The sequence below is a fragment of the Artemia franciscana genome, chromosome 9 (genome assembly GCF_032884065.1).
Source record: "Artemia franciscana chromosome 9, ASM3288406v1, whole genome shotgun sequence".
In the NCBI taxonomy this organism is placed as follows: domain Eukaryota; kingdom Metazoa; phylum Arthropoda; class Branchiopoda; order Anostraca; family Artemiidae; genus Artemia; species Artemia franciscana.
In genome coordinates, this window is record NC_088871.1 from 9,544,297 (window position 1) to 9,562,003 (window position 17,707).

The following is a 17,707-nucleotide window of genomic DNA, read 5'->3' on the forward strand; positions in this document are numbered from 1 at the left end:
TTCATTTTTAGGTTTTTTTTTTTAGGTTTATTGAATGAAATGGCGGATCCAGGTTGTCCCTTGGCCATGAAAAGGCGGCGGAAGCGATTCATCGCCATGAAAAAGCAGCGGGTGCGATTCCTTGACGAGGAAATACTATGGTGGAGATCACAGAAAGTCCAGCTTAAAAGAGAAATTGAACTTTTGGAGTTAGAAAAAGAGAAATTGGAAGAAAACTTGGTAAGTTGGGAGTTGAAAATAAAGAAAGTAATAGAGAAATTTTTCAATAGGAGTTGGAAGAAAAGAGTTCGTTTTCTGTTTTTATATCAGTCAATTATGTTTTATCGTTTATTTCTATTGCAGTTCATTGTCCTAGTTTGTATCAGAATAACATTATTCCGTGAAAATAAGGTAGACCAGTTCTCGTTGAAGGTCATACTCAAATCGACCAGAAGGTAAAATGAATGCCTATATTCAGGGATACAATTAATTGGTTGGATATTTATAAACTTAACTTCATTTAAATTCTAATCAAGTCACAATCAATCGTGTCAAATAATAGTTAGTCTTCATGGAATCTTAGTCATAGATTTTTTTCAATTAACTAACCAATTATACCAAGAAATAACAATTAAATTTAACATGGTGTTGATTATTTAGGCTGTGCTTCAAGACCGTTGTTTTCGTAACCTCAATTAATACTAAGAATGGGAAAAAACTGTGTGGGGTGGAATTCCACCTTCACCCATTTATAAATATCCAATTAATTGGATTTTTATAAACAGCTCCTCGATTCCGTTTAAATTTTAATCAGATCATATTCAATCTTGTCAAATAAAAGTAAGTTTAACGGAATCATAATTATTATTTTTTTGTAACTTATTAATTAATTACGCCATGCAAAAACAACCGAACTTAGCATGGTTTTGTTTATTTTGGCCATGCTTCAACCCTGCTGTCTTTGTCAACCTCAATGAATTCTAAGAGTATGTACACATTGATGTTGTAAAATCACCGAAAAATTTAAACTTGGTATGTAAAGCTGGTAAACTATGGCATGGCGTTTTAGAGTTGCCCTGTAGCCACACGACCAATTGATCATATTTTTCTAGGCATCACTTTCGGCTTTTGATGTAACTCTGATGATTCTAATTTTCCTGTGCTCAAAACTGTAATGCCCCTTCATCTAGAGTTCTATCAATTTAATTAATACTCTAGTTTATCCCTTTGGTAATCTTGTGCCTACAGTAATACCCTGGGACGTAGATCCAGAGTTTGTATTAGGGGGGTGGGTCGTCAGGGGTTTGAGTCTTGGTGTTGCTATTTATTTGGTTTGGTCATTAGTGGGACTCTGTAAGCTCAGCCAGAGTTGACCTAGCTCTAAATGGGTACCTGGAGAAATCTGGGGAGAGGGAAGAACACAAGAAGCGTTGGGTGATTTGCCCCCAGCCACGCATTGCGTTCCTTGTTGAAGGCATTGAATCAGGAGATCGGTACCTGACCAACGGAGACCGTTATTCAGCATGCAAAAAAGTTTTAAGGAAGAGGGGTCCATATCCGAACAGTCAAGGGCCATGGGCTATATAATAAGTTTTTCTAAATTATTGGGGGGGGGGGGCAACTTCCCCCGCTTCACTTCCTAAACGACGCCCCTGGTAATATCTCAGTAATTGGACAGTGCCTAATTTCGGACATCCTTTTTGAAAAAAAAATACCATTATTTGGGAATAAAATCAGATTAGCAATATCTTTCTACAGCTAAACCTAAGAAATGTGTCCCTGACAGCCTTACATATTTAAATAGTCACAATCAGCCACATTTTTCATATCATCTATAGGTTATTTTTCATTTATATATAAAACATCGAACACAAGTAAAAAAAAAATGTTTGTAACACTTTGTGACTTTGATTAACTAAGAACTGGATCATAATTGCAGAACATTCAGTAAGACCTTCTTCAACAGGATCTACTGGCAAATCTAATTCCCCTCCTTCGGATTCTGATTCAAGGGGCTGTGCCCGTTCTGAAGCTCCCTCCCCTCTACCAAACGAAAGTCCTGAATACGGCCCTGAGGATTATGTATCAATTTTTACCTCCAACCTCCACCTGTTTCTCCCTTAGAGCTAATTCTGTTTTTATCTGAACATTCTTTCAAAACAACTGCTGAAACACAAGGGCTATTAAACTAGAATAAAACTTTCTTAAAGACACTTTAGTCACTAACAACTTATTTGGTAGCTATTGGTTGAAAAGCAGGCTAAATCTTAGAAAAGGGCACTGGAACTTTTGATTTCCAATTGACTGAGCCCCCTCCAAAGCTTATTTGATTACCCCTTCCGTATGAAGAGCGTCTGGGAAAAATAAATAAAAAAATATTATTACTTTGAACCTTAATGGGTCTTTATTATAGGCAATGCTATACAATTGCATCTGACTTAAATATGAGAGTAGAAATTTGAATTTCGCTTCTAATCAAGATCTGGAATTACTTAGGGGGAAATGGGAGAGTTTCTACGGGAGAGGGGGAGTTCTCCACGGGGGGATATTTTCTGACGGATGAGTAATCAGCAGGTCCTTATGGAATGATGGCATGGGTTTGTCTGGAATGTGGCATTTTAAATAAAAGTGAGGATATTGATTCTGCTTTGGTCCTCCACATCGTTGAAATTCCAGATCATTTAGCTCTTTTAGATGTGACAACTTTAATATCTGAAGTAAATGACTTCCAGCATTCTTTTAGGAAGACAACAGAAATCTTAAAAATTCCATAAATAGAGATTTTGCTTCAAGTAGATGTTGGAGATACTCCTATAAACGCAATTTATGATAACTTAAAATTAAAGGATTCAAATAAAAAATTTTTCTTCAGTTTAAATCAAGATCATCTGACCAAACTTTTAATGAAAATTAGGTCAGTAGACAAGGTAAGTCAGTCACTAAACAGAGAAGTCTCTAAGCCAAATCTAATTGGTGAATAGTCTTGTTTTTATTCTGGCTTTGTTTGTTTGACTTAGGCTTTCTTCTGCTCTGTTAAGAGTTACTTAAAAAGCTTAGCTTTCCTTCTTTTTTGAGTCCTGAAGGCGGCTGGGTTAAATTCATTCAATGAAGTTTTATTCTTTTATACTCAACCATTTTACTAAGCAACAAATATTACATTTACTTGAATTCTACTGAAAGGAGTCATCATGCTTTGCTTCTTTGTCAGTTCTTGAATATTATGCTTAAAATTCTCCAAGAACAATTTCATGTTTGAGGATGCTCTAACTGTGTGCATTAAAAAATTGTGTCACACTGAAATGACTTTTTTGTTCAACAGGTTGACCTCCAAAAGTATGTATATTTTTAAAACAATTGTTGCCTCTGCCACTATGGAACATATATTCCAACCTAGCCACCTAGCCTATCTTATATATAAAAAACAACAACACATACACATGAACACTATGCAACAAAATAGCCCTATTAATTATTTTAGTCAAAGTGAAAAAGCACGAGGAAAATGCGTGACATTAATACCTATGATATTCAAAACCTTAATAACTATGTAGGAAATGGATACAGTTTTTTTTTTGGCAATAGGGAAAGAGAAGGGGGCTCAGCCAAACTACTTTAAACTTTATGGTCCAGGTGCCAGTTCTATAATTTCAGGTGAATGTTTTCAGGGTAACCAACATTACCAGTCATTAATTTTAACAAACGCTTTCCAAAACAGAAATTTTTTCAAGAAGGTAAAGAGCCATACTAATTCCTATTCCTAAAATGAACTAGAATAAAATCAAAGAATAACTCTAACTTAAAGCTAGAAAACAGAAATTACTATAAATGAATAAATCAAACTAAAAACGAGCAGAATATAAAGGTTAGATGCCCTTCAATCACTTTTGACTCTTAAAAAGGGCACTAAAAATTCTGATTTTCGATCGAATGAACCCCCTCTGAAGTTTATACGACCATAATTGTCGACAGTCATTATTAATTTAATTATCGACATTTCTGCATTTTTATCATATTAATTTATTTGATTAATATATTTGTTTTCTCTCTTTTTTTAATTAACCTCACAACCAAAACTTCCACCTTGGCTCAAAGCCGTTACAAGGGAGTGGGGGGGGGGTGCAATAGGGAACACTACACAAACAAGTTTAAAATACACTACATTCACGGAGTGTAGAAATATGGTGAATACTATTGAAAATTTTTTATGTATTTTGTCTTTGTTTTTTTTTGCTTCCCTCAACGCAAGTCCTTGATTCAGCCTTGCATTCCCGAATTTTCTTAGTAAAATTGTCATTAAAAACTTGTTAAAAAAACTACTGTTCATCGAAAATTTTGACTAAACAATCAAATCGTGTCCAAAATTTTACTTACAATCCAATATTTGAATTCTCAAACAGAAAACTGACAAAGTGGGAAACTACCAACCAATTTACAAATATCAGTGCATACACTTTAACAGCAATAAATACCTTTCAATTTCCCTTCTAATGATTATCTGGAATTATCCATGGGGGAGTATGGATTGGGAGTTAGCAATAAAAAAGGACAGATTTTATCGATAGTTGGGTAAGAATTACCTTGTTCGGCTTCGGAATTAAGTTGGAATGTTCCAGAAAAATTTGGAGGGACAAAAAATTTGTCCGGTTCTCACAAAACAGAATGCACTACATCGCTTTTGGTCGTTTATGCCTGTCGTGTGACAGTCTATTTGATTAGTAATTAATTATCTATTAATTGCTTCCAGAATTCAACTTTGGGAAGCCACTTCACTACCATCAGCTCTAATTCAATGCGGGACGCTCAAACAACTGTCTCTTCAGATCGCAAATTGAATGATGTTGGTGCAGCTGCTCCCCTTGAAGAAGATGAGCCAAATCCACCTCCTATTGCCGCCACACCTCAAGAGACCAGTCGTAAGTAGCTAAGGCTTGTAATTATATCTATGTAGGTTTGTAAAAAAATGCTACAGTGGTGAATATGCAACGAATTACGATAACTAATTTTTGAAAGTCTTTAGGACTGATAAATGTTCTTAACAGTAATTTTACCAATTTTTAGCTTCTAAACTTTGACCATGTTCATCACTGTAATCTTAGTTACGTCTCAGTACTTACTGCGAAATACTTAAAATTTCATCACCTTTTCATTTAAGTGACCAACCCTAAGCTACCTAACATGGTTGTCAACTCCTTTTGCCTAGCCTTCCCCTTCTAATTCCAGTTTACATTGTTTCAAGTGTTTGAGAGTGCTTAACGAATGGACAAAATCACTTATGTCAGAGACACCATGACCATTTTTTCGCCTGAATCTATAACGCTGATGGTCTCATTAATACGCATGGATGGAAGTGTACCTGTCTATATGTCATTCGAAGATACGTAAAAGCATCGTAAATCTTAAAAAACAGCCAAAGCCATTATGAAACTTAGGGTCTTTTGTAAAATAGCTGACAAGCAAATAGTACTGGCGACATTTGATTGATTGATTGATGCTCCTAAGTGAACCAGATTTAGGGCTAATACCCTATGAGTCTGCTAAAGGCCAGGGCGTCATTTTTTGTATTGGGAATATAATTCTATTTCTTTTATAAAAGCTGAATGCTTAGGCTGGGTGATTACAACTTTAAAATGTTTTCAATATTTAAACGATAACGTTACCGAGACCAGGCCCTTTTGTAAAGTAGTTTGTCTCCATCCTAACAGTATGTGAGGTATTATTACAGCCTGTGGACCTTCTGTTTTTTCTTGTTTTCTTATATTTGACGACTGAAGGAAACAGAGCCATTCTTTGGGCATTTCCTAAAGCAAAGTGAACATATTGAGATGCAAATAATATTGTTAAAATAAAATCAAAAAAATTTGTTGTTAGGTTCTTACAAGAGCCAAAATCCGCTTTACCAACGAAAGGTAATCTTAACATGATGTAAAAAGTATCTATTTTAAGCAAGTTACAATAGTTTTAGTAAAACTAAACCTTCAACTAACTAAGCAAACTCAGCTAGCTCAGGTGGTAAGCAGAGCAGAGTTAGACGTGTCAGCTGAATAGATAAGTAATTGGAAAGCAATTCTAATGAACAGGAAGACTGTCGGGGGGGGGGGATAAGAGATCAAACGAGAAAGACAAAGTGTGTGAAGAGAAAAGTAGATGAGGCCAAATCAGCAGCAATAAAAAGTAATCCATGATTAAATTTAATCTACCAGTCCTATCATTGAAGATATTTTCCTTTTTTTTCTCTCTCTTTCTTTATAGAAGACGATAAATTGTGTTAAGTGAAACTAATTTTGAAACCTATAAAAAAATGATAAAATAAAAAGGATGTTTTATTTACCCCTGGAAAAAAAATTAGTGGATAACGTTAATTTTTGCTGAAAATGCAATATTTTACTCCCTTCGAAGCTGAACCAAGGTTCAAAAAATACATCATTGTCATATAATTCATTAAACAAAAAGAAGATTATAAAGTAATATAAAAACTCCAGTAGAAAGTAAGGAACGAAAATGAGGTGACAAAGTAAATAGTGAACACAAATGACCTAGCAAACTAATACAGGTAATCTAGTCAAGAATGTTGGGAACAAAACAGAATAAAACATAAATGACAAAAGAATAACAAAACAACGAATCATCCGATTAATTTAAAAACACTTAGGCGGGATTAGTTTCAAGCAAAAATGAGTTTAGTCTGAAAAAACACCCTAATCAATTCTAATTTTAGTAGTATTGCCGAATTTACCATCATAATGCTTAATGAACTTGTAAGCTTACAGTCAAGAGCATACTCTCTACAAATTGCGATTCATTTAGGGGGGTATTTCAAAATGAACAAAAAAATTTGGACAAGCCGGACAAATGTTCGAGTGATAGAGCGTGTTCTATGGCTCTTTATATTAACTTTATGCTGATCATGTCATGATCAGTTTTAAAGAAGAAACGTAAATAATGAAATTTTAGAAATATAAGTAATTTTCTATTTCTTCTATGAAAAAAAACTCGAGCTTCTGAACAATGAAGGCATGGATCTGGTGTTTCAGACAGGATTTACTTGCATCTAATGTGCATCAGAAATGAATCAATTTTGTTCCGTGTTGATAATTATTAACAGAATTAATAGTTATTTATTAACGTATTAATTATATCAATTATTGTTCTTAATTAATTAATCTTTAAGGGAATTAGTTAATTGGTATAATGGTGTAATTGGTATGTCGTCCATGATGGGTCCCCAAAACACGTAATTTCAGTTTGGAATTATGGTGAAAGTGAACTTAAAGGTTTTCTAGAACATTTAAATTCTTACGATAGAAACCTGCAATTCACTCTAGAGACCAAAACAGATGGAAAAATACCTTTTCTAGATGTAATTGATAATACGTAGTGTGAATAAACTTGATTTTTTTGGTTTACAGAAAACCTACGCATAATAATAGATACCTTCACTTCAAATCTAACCATCCTCCACAGGTTAAAAGAGGTGTGGCAATATCTCTTGTGGATAGAGTACTTAATATATGTTCAGAGCCGTATATTAAAAAAGAGTTAAATTTTGCTACAGACATACTTTTTGGCAACGGGTACCCAATTTCTCTCATAAACACTGTTATTGTTCAAAGATTAAAGATATATTCTTCTAAAACCTTAAATACTACACCAGTAAGCGATTCGAATAAACCCACAAGCACGATTTACCTACATTATATTCTGAAAATTACTTAAAACTGAAAAAAAGTTTGTTTAAAAAATAATTCACGTGTTGTTTTCACAAGTAATTTAAGTATAATGAATCTTCTCAATTCTGGTAAGGATGAAACCCCGGTTACTCGTCTAAGACGGGTGTATCAAATACCATGTAATTGTGGAAATGATTACATTGGTCGAACCCACCAAAATTTAGGAACAAGATTACAGTAACACAAAGAAAGTATTGAAAAAGCATTAAAATCTAAAAATAGCTCCATATCTTCCGATTCAGCTTTAAGCAATTATATTTTTGAAAATCCAAACTATTATGTTCTATTTGACGAAACAATTCTAATAAACAATGACCTAGGAATCAAACAAACTGTCCGCGAGGCAATCGATCAAACGAAACTTAAATAATAATAAATCCCTAAATAGAGACTTTGGTGAATACACACTCAACCCTATGTACACAAAATTAATTATAGAAAATAATCTAATTCAAAATAAAACAAAAATAGGAACCAATAAAAACGAGCCCAATCCCAAAGGAACTACAAGATTAGATGCAGAGAAGGCAAACATCGCAATAAGAAATTATTTCAATTTTTAATAAATACAGTAAGTGAAATGAATGAACCGTTTAGCTTGTAAAATGTTAGCTTTTATACTTTTATCACACAGTTTTGGCTGAACTTTTCGTTAAGAAGTAATGATGCCTAGGCTATTTTAAAAAATCGATTTTTAACCGAGAACTTTTATTGTATTAGTTATAGCTATCGACCCTTAGTTGTAGGGCCGAAATATTCAAATAGGTTTTGTTTGTTAACTGTCTTGGGAAAAAAGTCCTCATTATTCTCTCTTCTGCATTCATTTCTTTACAATTTTAATGTCTCATTCATGTTTCTTGTGCCCATATATCTAACGTTTTTCTTTAAAGCATTGTACAGAGTAGAACAGAATGTGCAAGGTGTTTAATGGCTCTGGCTTAAGATTAAATAAAAAAACAAGTTTTTTTTAAACGAAAGTAAGGAGCAACATTAAAACTTAAAACGAACAGAAATTTTTCCATATATGATGGGGTTCCCCCTCCTCATTACTTGCTCTTGACGCTCAAGTTTTTAGTACTTTTAAAAAGCCTTACTATTTTAATTAAGCGACCCTTGTGTTTCGGGAGTCGTTTTTAAGAAATTGGGACAAATTGTCCAACTTTGGCCTAAAATTGTAAATCGTAAATCATAGCCTTTGATTGGCAACACTAAGCTTAAATGAATATTATATATTTGGAATATATTAAGCCAATTCTTTTAACATATCTATTGATAGCAAAATTTGTTTTTTAGAGTTTTGGTTACTGTTGAGCCGCGTCACTCCTTACTTACGAGCTGTTTGATCTAGGTTTGAATTGCAAGTTTTATATCTTTGCTAGTGACAAAAAACTTCTAAACTATCTTTACTAGGAGCGGGAATTTCCAATAGAATAAGCAGGAACCATTAGGGTGATTATAAGCGGTATGATTTAAAAAAAAATTAAAATTCGACAAAGTATTGAGCTGCTAACTGGTAGCAAAAAATAGAACATACAGTATTCAAAGTATAAGTATGGTAATTAAAGACTATATAGGTTATTCCTTTTTACATTAAAAAGTATAATATACATTAAACTAGTTTAAACTAACACCATTTTTTTTGCAGAGGTAAAAAAATCGGATGGGAATTGAGAGGTAACTTTTTCTTATGCATTGGTTATCTGTATTTTGGAATGGTAATGCTTGATTGTTTAGCTGGTATCTTCATTTGGTAGTGTTTTAGCCTGTACTTTTTTCTTAATTATACTTTTTTTTAATGCATTAAAAGAAAAAAATACCACATCATTACCCCGAGGCTTGGACGGGAGTAAATCAGAAAAGCAATTCAAGTAAAATAAAGAGAGAGGAAGGAGAAAAATCCAGTAAAATAAGCAAGGAATGGGAAATAAAGATAGAAGCTTGACTCATTTGGCCTTAGATCACCAGCCTCCAGGAAAACATCTCAGTGTCGGTCTTTTCAAAAAAAAAATAGACGTTTGGAAACAGCGTCTCAAATTCATGACCTTTAAAACAATGACACTTCAGCAATTTTCAGAATTCTTACAAAATATTGCATGATTTTAACTCATTTGGTAAATCTTCCCAAATTGGAGGCAAAATGCTAAATCTTCATCTTGACTAACATTTAGTTTGTTACTCAGAAGCTATACCTCTGTTTACAAAGCTGCCAATACAAAATAAATTTTTTTTTCATTAAAATAATACTCTTCTATTTTAGTTGTTTTTGTTACAGTTTTCCCTATTTAAGAACTTTTTTCTGCTTTATCTTGGACATTTAATTGTTTAAATTGTTGTTCAAAAAAGTTGGTTATTTATTCAATGGTTGCTTTGGTTTTTAACTTTTTGTTCTTACTCTTGCTTTTTTTTTTCTCCCAAAATCAACATTTTTTTCGTCCCATATTAACGATCTGGAATTTGATGGAAGTCATTGGTAATTCTAAAGTTTTATATAAGGCTTTGGATCGGGATTTCCAAATGTATCTTTAGTTTCAGTAAATTCATAAAGTATTACGATTTTTTTTTTTTTTACCCGTAAAAGATATTAAGGAAAACGCAAAGCTTATGAGAATTCTTTATTTTTTTCTTTTTAATTTGAATTTCAGTCCAACCTTCCTGAATTAACTTAGAAGGCTATATGAATCACGGCTATTAGCTATTTCATGTGGGTTGAATGAATTGTTGACCATTTACAGAGGCATGCCCCACCTCCTCCATTGTGAAAGTACGGGAAAAATGCTGCCGAATTATGAACAACCTAAAGCCAAGATCTCTTACATCTCGTGGACTAAATTATTCCTAAGATTTCATCCTTAATTTTGTCTTAATGCTAAGTTGGGACGTAAATAAAAACAAATTCTTCTAACGTAATTTGGTACTATTAATAAAATATAGTGATAGCAATGAAAGAATAAAATCCGGGTATATCCAAAAAAAGAGATTAAGAATAAAGCAAGCCAGGTTGTTTCAAAATTTATAAATGTTTTGAGATGCAGTATCTGTTTGTTGGCAGTTCTTCGTTGAATCCTATCAAAAACTGCACAGCTGCTTGTCATCGAGGTACGAATGCCCGCTAATAACACCCTTAATGCTTCCTGGAAAAATCTATCAAAATAAGGATCCTTGAATATCTTTTCCAAAATCTGCTTCTTTTTTTTCACTAAGCATCGGCATTGTTTCCGGTTTCTGTTTTCTGTTTTGTTTTGTTTTTCTAGCCTGTTTCTGTTGTAAAAAATTTATTCAAAAACAGGAGCTGGTCGTCCGTTTTTGTAGGACCTATTTGTTTTTGTCTTTCTATTTTTGTCTAACCAGTTCTGTAAAAAAAAAGAAAGAAAAGAAACCGAAAAATATTGTTTTTGTATTTTTTAAGCTGAATAAAGAAAAAGTTAAAGTTGACCCTAAAATATACATAGGTCTTCTGATTTTGTAGGACCAATTATTCTTTTTGATCTGTTTTTTCTATGTTTTGTTTCTTTTTTTCTTTTTTTTTTGCAGTTTACCGAGTGCTAGAGAACCCAGCGACGGCTAAATCAAAGGCTAAATACAAAACTTGTTGCATTTTTTACCAGATTTTTTTATTTGTAGTGGTTATTTCTGGCAACTCTTGGGAGGAGGAGCAAAAAAGCGAGAGAAATACTACGGGCCCTGGTGTGTTCTTTTTATGGTGCCCCCCCCCCCCTGGATTATTGGAAGAGTATGTATTTCGAAAATTATCTTCGAATAGTATTTAGTCGATAAATGATTATTGTCTAATATCTTGGTATTTTTTGTAAATGAGTCTTGGGTTATAATCAAATTTTAATTGTTAGCCCTGCATATAATGGTCTTACAAATAATAATTTAAAAGACCGAAGTGTTCTATTTCAGCTGAAAAAAAACATGTTTCTTTAGTGCAATGTAATTTTCGTAATAAATTAAAACTTGCCTTTAACCCCACTCAATAATAAAACAATAATACAAACATTAACGCCATCTGGAATATTCCATTTATATCATTAAAATTTGGCTAAGAAACAACTTTCATTAGCTTAATGATTTTGTGTGAATTGTTTTCAAAATTATGTTTGTTTAAATGAACAATCTGATGAAGAATACGGTTAATTTCACCGTTTGAGTATAAATTTTCAATGTGTTATTTCCAGCAATTCTTCGGAGGGGGGGTGGGTGAGAGAAATAGTATTGACCCTACCATGCCCCACTCAGAGTACAGGGTCGTTAGTAACGACCGGTGGAAAGAAGGGTATATTCACCTATAAGAGTTTTGATTCTCCAGTAAGAAAAAGTTTAAGGCTTAGTCCATTTTGAAAATTGAATGTGTGTTTCTCCCTTTGTTTAAATTCCACTTATTTATGTCCACTTTAAACTCCCTCCTCTTTACGAAACAGCACTAAGTGGGATCTCCTTAACCCCGACCCTTATTTTTTTCTCTTTTCATTTTTTTTTCTGTTCCAGCTTCGTCAGATGATTGTCCCGAATGGTTAAAAAAGCGTATCAAATGTCTTAAAGAGATATGTTTAGAAAATGTCTTAGAACATTCAGAACTCCATGAGAAAGTTATTAAATTGACAAGGGAAATAGCTGAGCTGAAAGAGATGAATAGAAAATTGCAGGTTTGTTTTCCAGTTGTATATCTTCAATCCATTGCAGTTTATTGTCCAAGATTGTCTCTGGATAACCTTCATGGTTTTATGTTATTCCATGAAAATTAAAATAAATCTAAAACGAGGACAAACTATTTCCTGTAAAAAGTAAAACTCAAATTGAGCAGAAGGTGATACAATCAATTAACTGGATATTATATAAAAATAAAGTGTATAGGCGTTGGCAAGACACACAGCAGAAATGAAAGAGAAAAATAGAGAATTGCAGGTCGGTTTTCCGTTTGAATATCATTCAGTTATGTTTTATCTTATTTTTATTGCAATTAATTGTACAAGCTTTTCTATAGGTAACCTGCATGTTTTTACGTTATTCTATGAAAAATAAAGTAAACCTAAAGCGATCACAAACTAGTTCTTTTAAAAGGTCAAACTCAAGTCGAGCTAAAAGTCAAGTGGATGCTTCTATTCATGGATACAATCGATTAATTGGATATATATTCTGATAAAATACAAAAAAGATACATTTGCTAATATTTATTCTTTAAATTTTCAATAATTTCCGATTTACTAAAGTTAAAAAAGTTAAAACGTTTAAAATGTATTTTTTGTTTTTTTGTAAAGTGCAAATTGTGTTCTAGTCTTGAGAAGCCATGGGGATTGTCAGCTCTGCTCATGTTTTGAAGTATGTTACTCATACTTTTTCCTCCTAAGGGCACTGACTATTAATAAACATTAAAAGGGGTAACAATACTACCTCATAATTAGACCTTTAATAAGCTATCAGGAAGTTCAACTTACCATTGCTGGAAACTGAATTCTGTGACCCAAAGTTTTTCTTTTGCAACAAAGCACGTAAAAGCCCACATATCATCTGAACATGTAGATTTATTTAGTTTTTACTTTTTTCCTCTCCGTATTTTTTTGTAAAAGCACTTCCCCAGAAGAAAATGAAAACATAAGAAGCCTGTCCGAAACGACAAAAATGAATTGCTAAAACACTTACCGGTGGCCTACGAACCCCACTTGTACCAGCATGGTTAGGTTGAGGTCCGGCAGCTACTTACTCTCGAACTACATTCTATCCCAACTGACAAAATGTACATACATTCTGTGCTGAGACCTGGGTTGCTGCCTGAAGTGTTTGTCCTTGTCCTTGACCGGCTGGCAGACCTTGGACATCAGAGATGGGGATCTAAAGGAGAATGAATCGAGCTTTCGCCTCAGTTAACTATGAATATTTAATGTCTTATTAACAACAAACAGAAATTAAACTTCTAGTAAAATATTGCAATCTACTAATTACAAGAACGAATAGTATTACTAGTATTATACTATTTTTAACTTCACGTGTACTCTTGGGCTGCGTTTACTCTGATAATATATCCCTTAAACAAAGGAAGCCAAATACTGAATGCCCACTGCGTTTTCTTGTTTAAGTGAGTGTCTAAACTGACAAATTTTGATGTTGTAACTATGACACTGGGCAACATTATGCAAATTCGAAATTAAAGTAATCAGACTCACAGTTATATAGTCCATTTGAATCGAATGAAGTCTATCTAAAGTACATTACAGCATTTCTGCGATATTTATTAACCGTCAGTTTAAAACATAACTTAAATAGAAAAGGCTAATAATCATAGGCCATAGTGACAAGCCATTAAGTTATGCGTATAACTCAATTTATTGTATATTTATCTTTATTGTAAATTCGGTTGCTTGAAAACAAAACCAAGCTAAAGAGTATGAAAATAAATCAACATTTTATCATTGCATTAAAAGAGGCAAAACACGTCAGTATGTGTAAAGCGGAAAGTGAATTTGCGATGTGGGAAATGTATGTGAAGGGTGGGAAGTGGAGTGTTAGAGTAAAAACGGGCCCAAGGACCAAACTTACGGCCTACCGAGCCAAAAAATCAAAAATCTTTGCACGGGTCTGATTTCAACCAGATTTGTCATATCTACCATTTATGAAGCATATTAGCCCCCCCCCTTCTCTTTTCTACGAGATCCTTGTGTAAGCACGACTATTCACAACGTCATTAATTCATCTCCAATTCTTCCATTCAACTTTCCTATTCTTTTTTACCTGATACGCAACTGATGTCAACATTTCACATACGGTTCTTGATATTCCCCAAAGCTAATTCTTGAGGGGTTTTTGAAGTCACTAATACTATTATGAGACATACGTTGCTGGGTGTTAGATGAGACAGTAAAAAATATTTTATTATCAGCAAAGTGGCTATGAAGCTCAAATATGAGGAGGAGGAGGAGGCGGGTATATCCCCTTTTTTGTGGTCCTTCTTATTATTTGTGTTGTGAGAGCAACACTTTGGTTTTGTCGTGTTTTTTTTCTAGCACTCCGATTTCAGCTTGATCCTAGAAAGCGGTAAGAGTCTAACCTCTGCGGTTTTTACAGAAAGTGTGAACCTTTGGCCGGATTGATGAATATGGACTTTGCTTTTTGGAAAGCTTCGTAGAACTTTTGCCTTGGGCCAAAAAGGACGTTTTGCTTGTGTTTCTACCCATTTCTGTTCGTGATTTCAGCTGAGATTATCATTAAGTCTTTTACACTTGGGATTGCGGTAGAGAAAATGGTATCAGATGTGCCTCTTAAACTTTAAAAGTTCTCCCATCACTAAAGAAATTAGAGTTTATTCTTTGCACCTTTCTAAGTAATGACGTTAGAAACTTGGCCTACGGCAAAAAAGTTAACTTCTGAACTTAGACAGATAGATTTTTTTTTCGACGGCAGTCGATTGTTCTTGATGAGCTGATCTGAGTGTATGTCATCCATTTTTGGTAGAAAAATTCCTTCATGAGATATGCTAGTTTGAAAGTTTAAAGGGGTTGACAACTACAGTAGTAAGGTACACACCGAAACCAAACATAGGCCAATACAGAAATGGTAGCTGATGTGCCTCTTAAACTTTAAAACTTCTCTTATTGTTAAAGAAATTAGAGTTTATCCTTTGCACCTTTCTAAATGATGACGTTAGAAAAAGTCAACGTTTGAACTAAGACAGATAGATTTTTCTCCTTTTTTTTCAACGGTAATTGATAGCTCTTGATGAGTTGATCAAAGTATATGTCATCCATTTTTTGGTAGAAAAATTACTTCATCAGATATACCTGTTTGAAAGTTTAAAGGGGTTGACATCTTCAGTAGTAAGGTACACACTGAAACCAAAAATAGGCCGATACCAATTGTGACACATATAGGAGAGTTTTAAGCAACAGTCGGCTGTTACTTCATAATCATCTTTGGCAATGAGGGGCTCGTAACTTTTGCTAGTTGGTGTACCTATTATTTGTTTCCGGTGTATTTGATGGTATGACCAATTTAGTTCCAGAGGTAAGACATATAGGGGACTTGTAAGTAATAATCGGCTGTTAGGCTACAATCCCCTTAAGCGATGAGGGCTTTGCAACTTTTTCTAGTTGCAATGAGGGGTTTGCAACTTTTGCGAGTTGGTGTACCTAGTATTTATTTTAAGATCCCTACAGATTAACAATTTCAGCATTTAATCGAAGTGAGGAAATAAAATCAAAGTGTTGCTCTCGCAGCACTTACTCGGCGAAGCCGAACAAAGGTTGCCGTAACAGCTCACGTTGTCCATGCAACGTAGATCTAGTTCTAAATTTGAATTCATTGTTTTTTGGATTTTTCTTCATTTTAGGGTTCTTTTGGTCATTAATTGAAAGTAATTTATGCTCGTTCTAAGCATGCTTATACAGAAAAAAAATATTGTTTCAAATGAAAGCAAATAACAATGTTGAAACTTAAAATAAACTGAAAGTATTCTATGTGAGGGGCTCCCGCCCCCTCAACTCTCAAAACTCTCAACGGCTCAAAATTTTATATCAAGCTTTAATCAGGGCATATATAAAACAAAATAAGAGATATAAAAAATCCCAATTAAGCTAAGTTTTGTTTGCGATTTGATCCAATCTCTGGGCTCTAATGTTCCAATCAAATCCCAAGTTTCACCATGTCACAGTAACGTATCTGTGAGCTTGACGAATTAATTTTGAAAATCCCTAGGATTATTGTCAATTGACAGGATATTGCTGTGTGACATAATTGATACTATGCGAGACATCAGAAAAGCATTATTTAATAACACGAAACTGAACCAACTAACTGTCTAAAATTTTTTCTTTATTTCTTTATAAAATAAATGTTTTTCTTTATTTTTCTACTATTTATGCTTAAGGAGACAATGCTCGTGTTTCCTGTGTCATCCTGCATTTCAACATGTTATAATGAGTTTTTCCACCAACTTTACCTTTGCTGTCTGTCTTAAGAATAAAGAAATGAAAGATCCACAAGAGCCCTAAAAGTTGGAGACAGTTTGTGGATCACCTCATCCAGGTCATTAGTATCGTATCTTTCTGAAAAGATTTTAATTTTATATTGTGGATTAAAATCTTTGCAAAAACATTTTAATATATATTGTGGAATAGAAGTTTGCCAGTGACCTTAAGACGGAACTCTGCCATTTTAACTCTAGAATCGCACATTTATGCGACCATTTTACTGCAACATTGTAAGAACTGTTGGGCAGGTATCTCATGGTCGGGCTGGGTTTAGGGTAGTTGGCGACCTTGAAAATTGATTTGCTACAGCTTTGTGCAGAAGACTGCTCAGAGGACAGGTCAGTGGAAGCCCATCGTTAAGATCGGATCTAGCATGAAACAGCGAACATAAGTCTTTTGGTAATTTCTCAACAAAAACGGCACCATAAGTTTAAAGGGGTTGACAACTTCAGTAGTAAGGTACACACTGAAACCAAAAATAGGCCGATACCAATTGTGACACATATAGGAGAGTTTTAAGCAACAGTCGGCTGTTAGTTCATAATCATCTTTGGCAATGAGGGGCTCGTAACTTTTGCTAGTTGGTGTACCTATTATTTGTTTCCGGTGTATTTGATGGTATGACCAATTTAGTTCCAGAGGTAAGACATGTAGGGGACTTGTAAGTAATAATCGGCTGTTAGGCTACAATCCCCTTCAGCGATGAGGAGTTTGCAACTTTTTCTAGTTGCAATGAGGGGTTTGCAACTTTTGGGAGTTGGTGTACCTAGTATTTATTTTAAGATCCCTACAGATTAACAATTTCAGCATTTAATCGAAGTGAGGAAATAAAATCAAAGTGTTGCTCTCGCAGCACTTACTCGGCGAAGCCGAACAAAGGTTGCCGTAACAGCTCACGTTGTCCATGCAACGTAGATCTAGTTCTAAATTTGAATTCATTGTTTTTTGGATTTTTCTTCATTTTAGGGTTCTTTTGGTCATTAATTGAAAGTAATTTATGCTCGTTCTAAGCATGCTTATACAGAAAAAAATATTGTTACA

At 33.9% G+C, this 17,707-nt stretch overlaps 1 protein-coding gene across 4 annotated transcripts in view; it reads left to right on the forward strand.

Moving 5' to 3' along the window:
• Nucleotides 1–13,221, forward strand: part of LOC136030971 (uncharacterized) — a 56,118-nt gene extending 42,897 nt beyond the window's left edge. The window contains exons 2-5 of one of the 4 annotated variants that reach the window (XM_065710123.1): nt 26–219; nt 4,724–4,892; nt 9,352–9,380; nt 12,195–12,325. In XM_065710123.1, coding sequence (XP_065566195.1) covers nt 26–219; nt 4,724–4,892; nt 9,352–9,377 — 389 coding nt within the window. In that variant the 3' untranslated portion in view covers nt 9,378–9,380; nt 12,195–12,325. Of the gene's footprint in view, nt 1–25; nt 220–4,723; nt 4,893–9,351; nt 9,381–12,194 lie in introns of all 4 variants that reach the window. The other 3 variants (XM_065710120.1, XM_065710121.1, XM_065710122.1) reach the window with 3 other exon arrangements.
• Nucleotides 13,222–17,707: the final 4,486 nt, after the last annotated feature.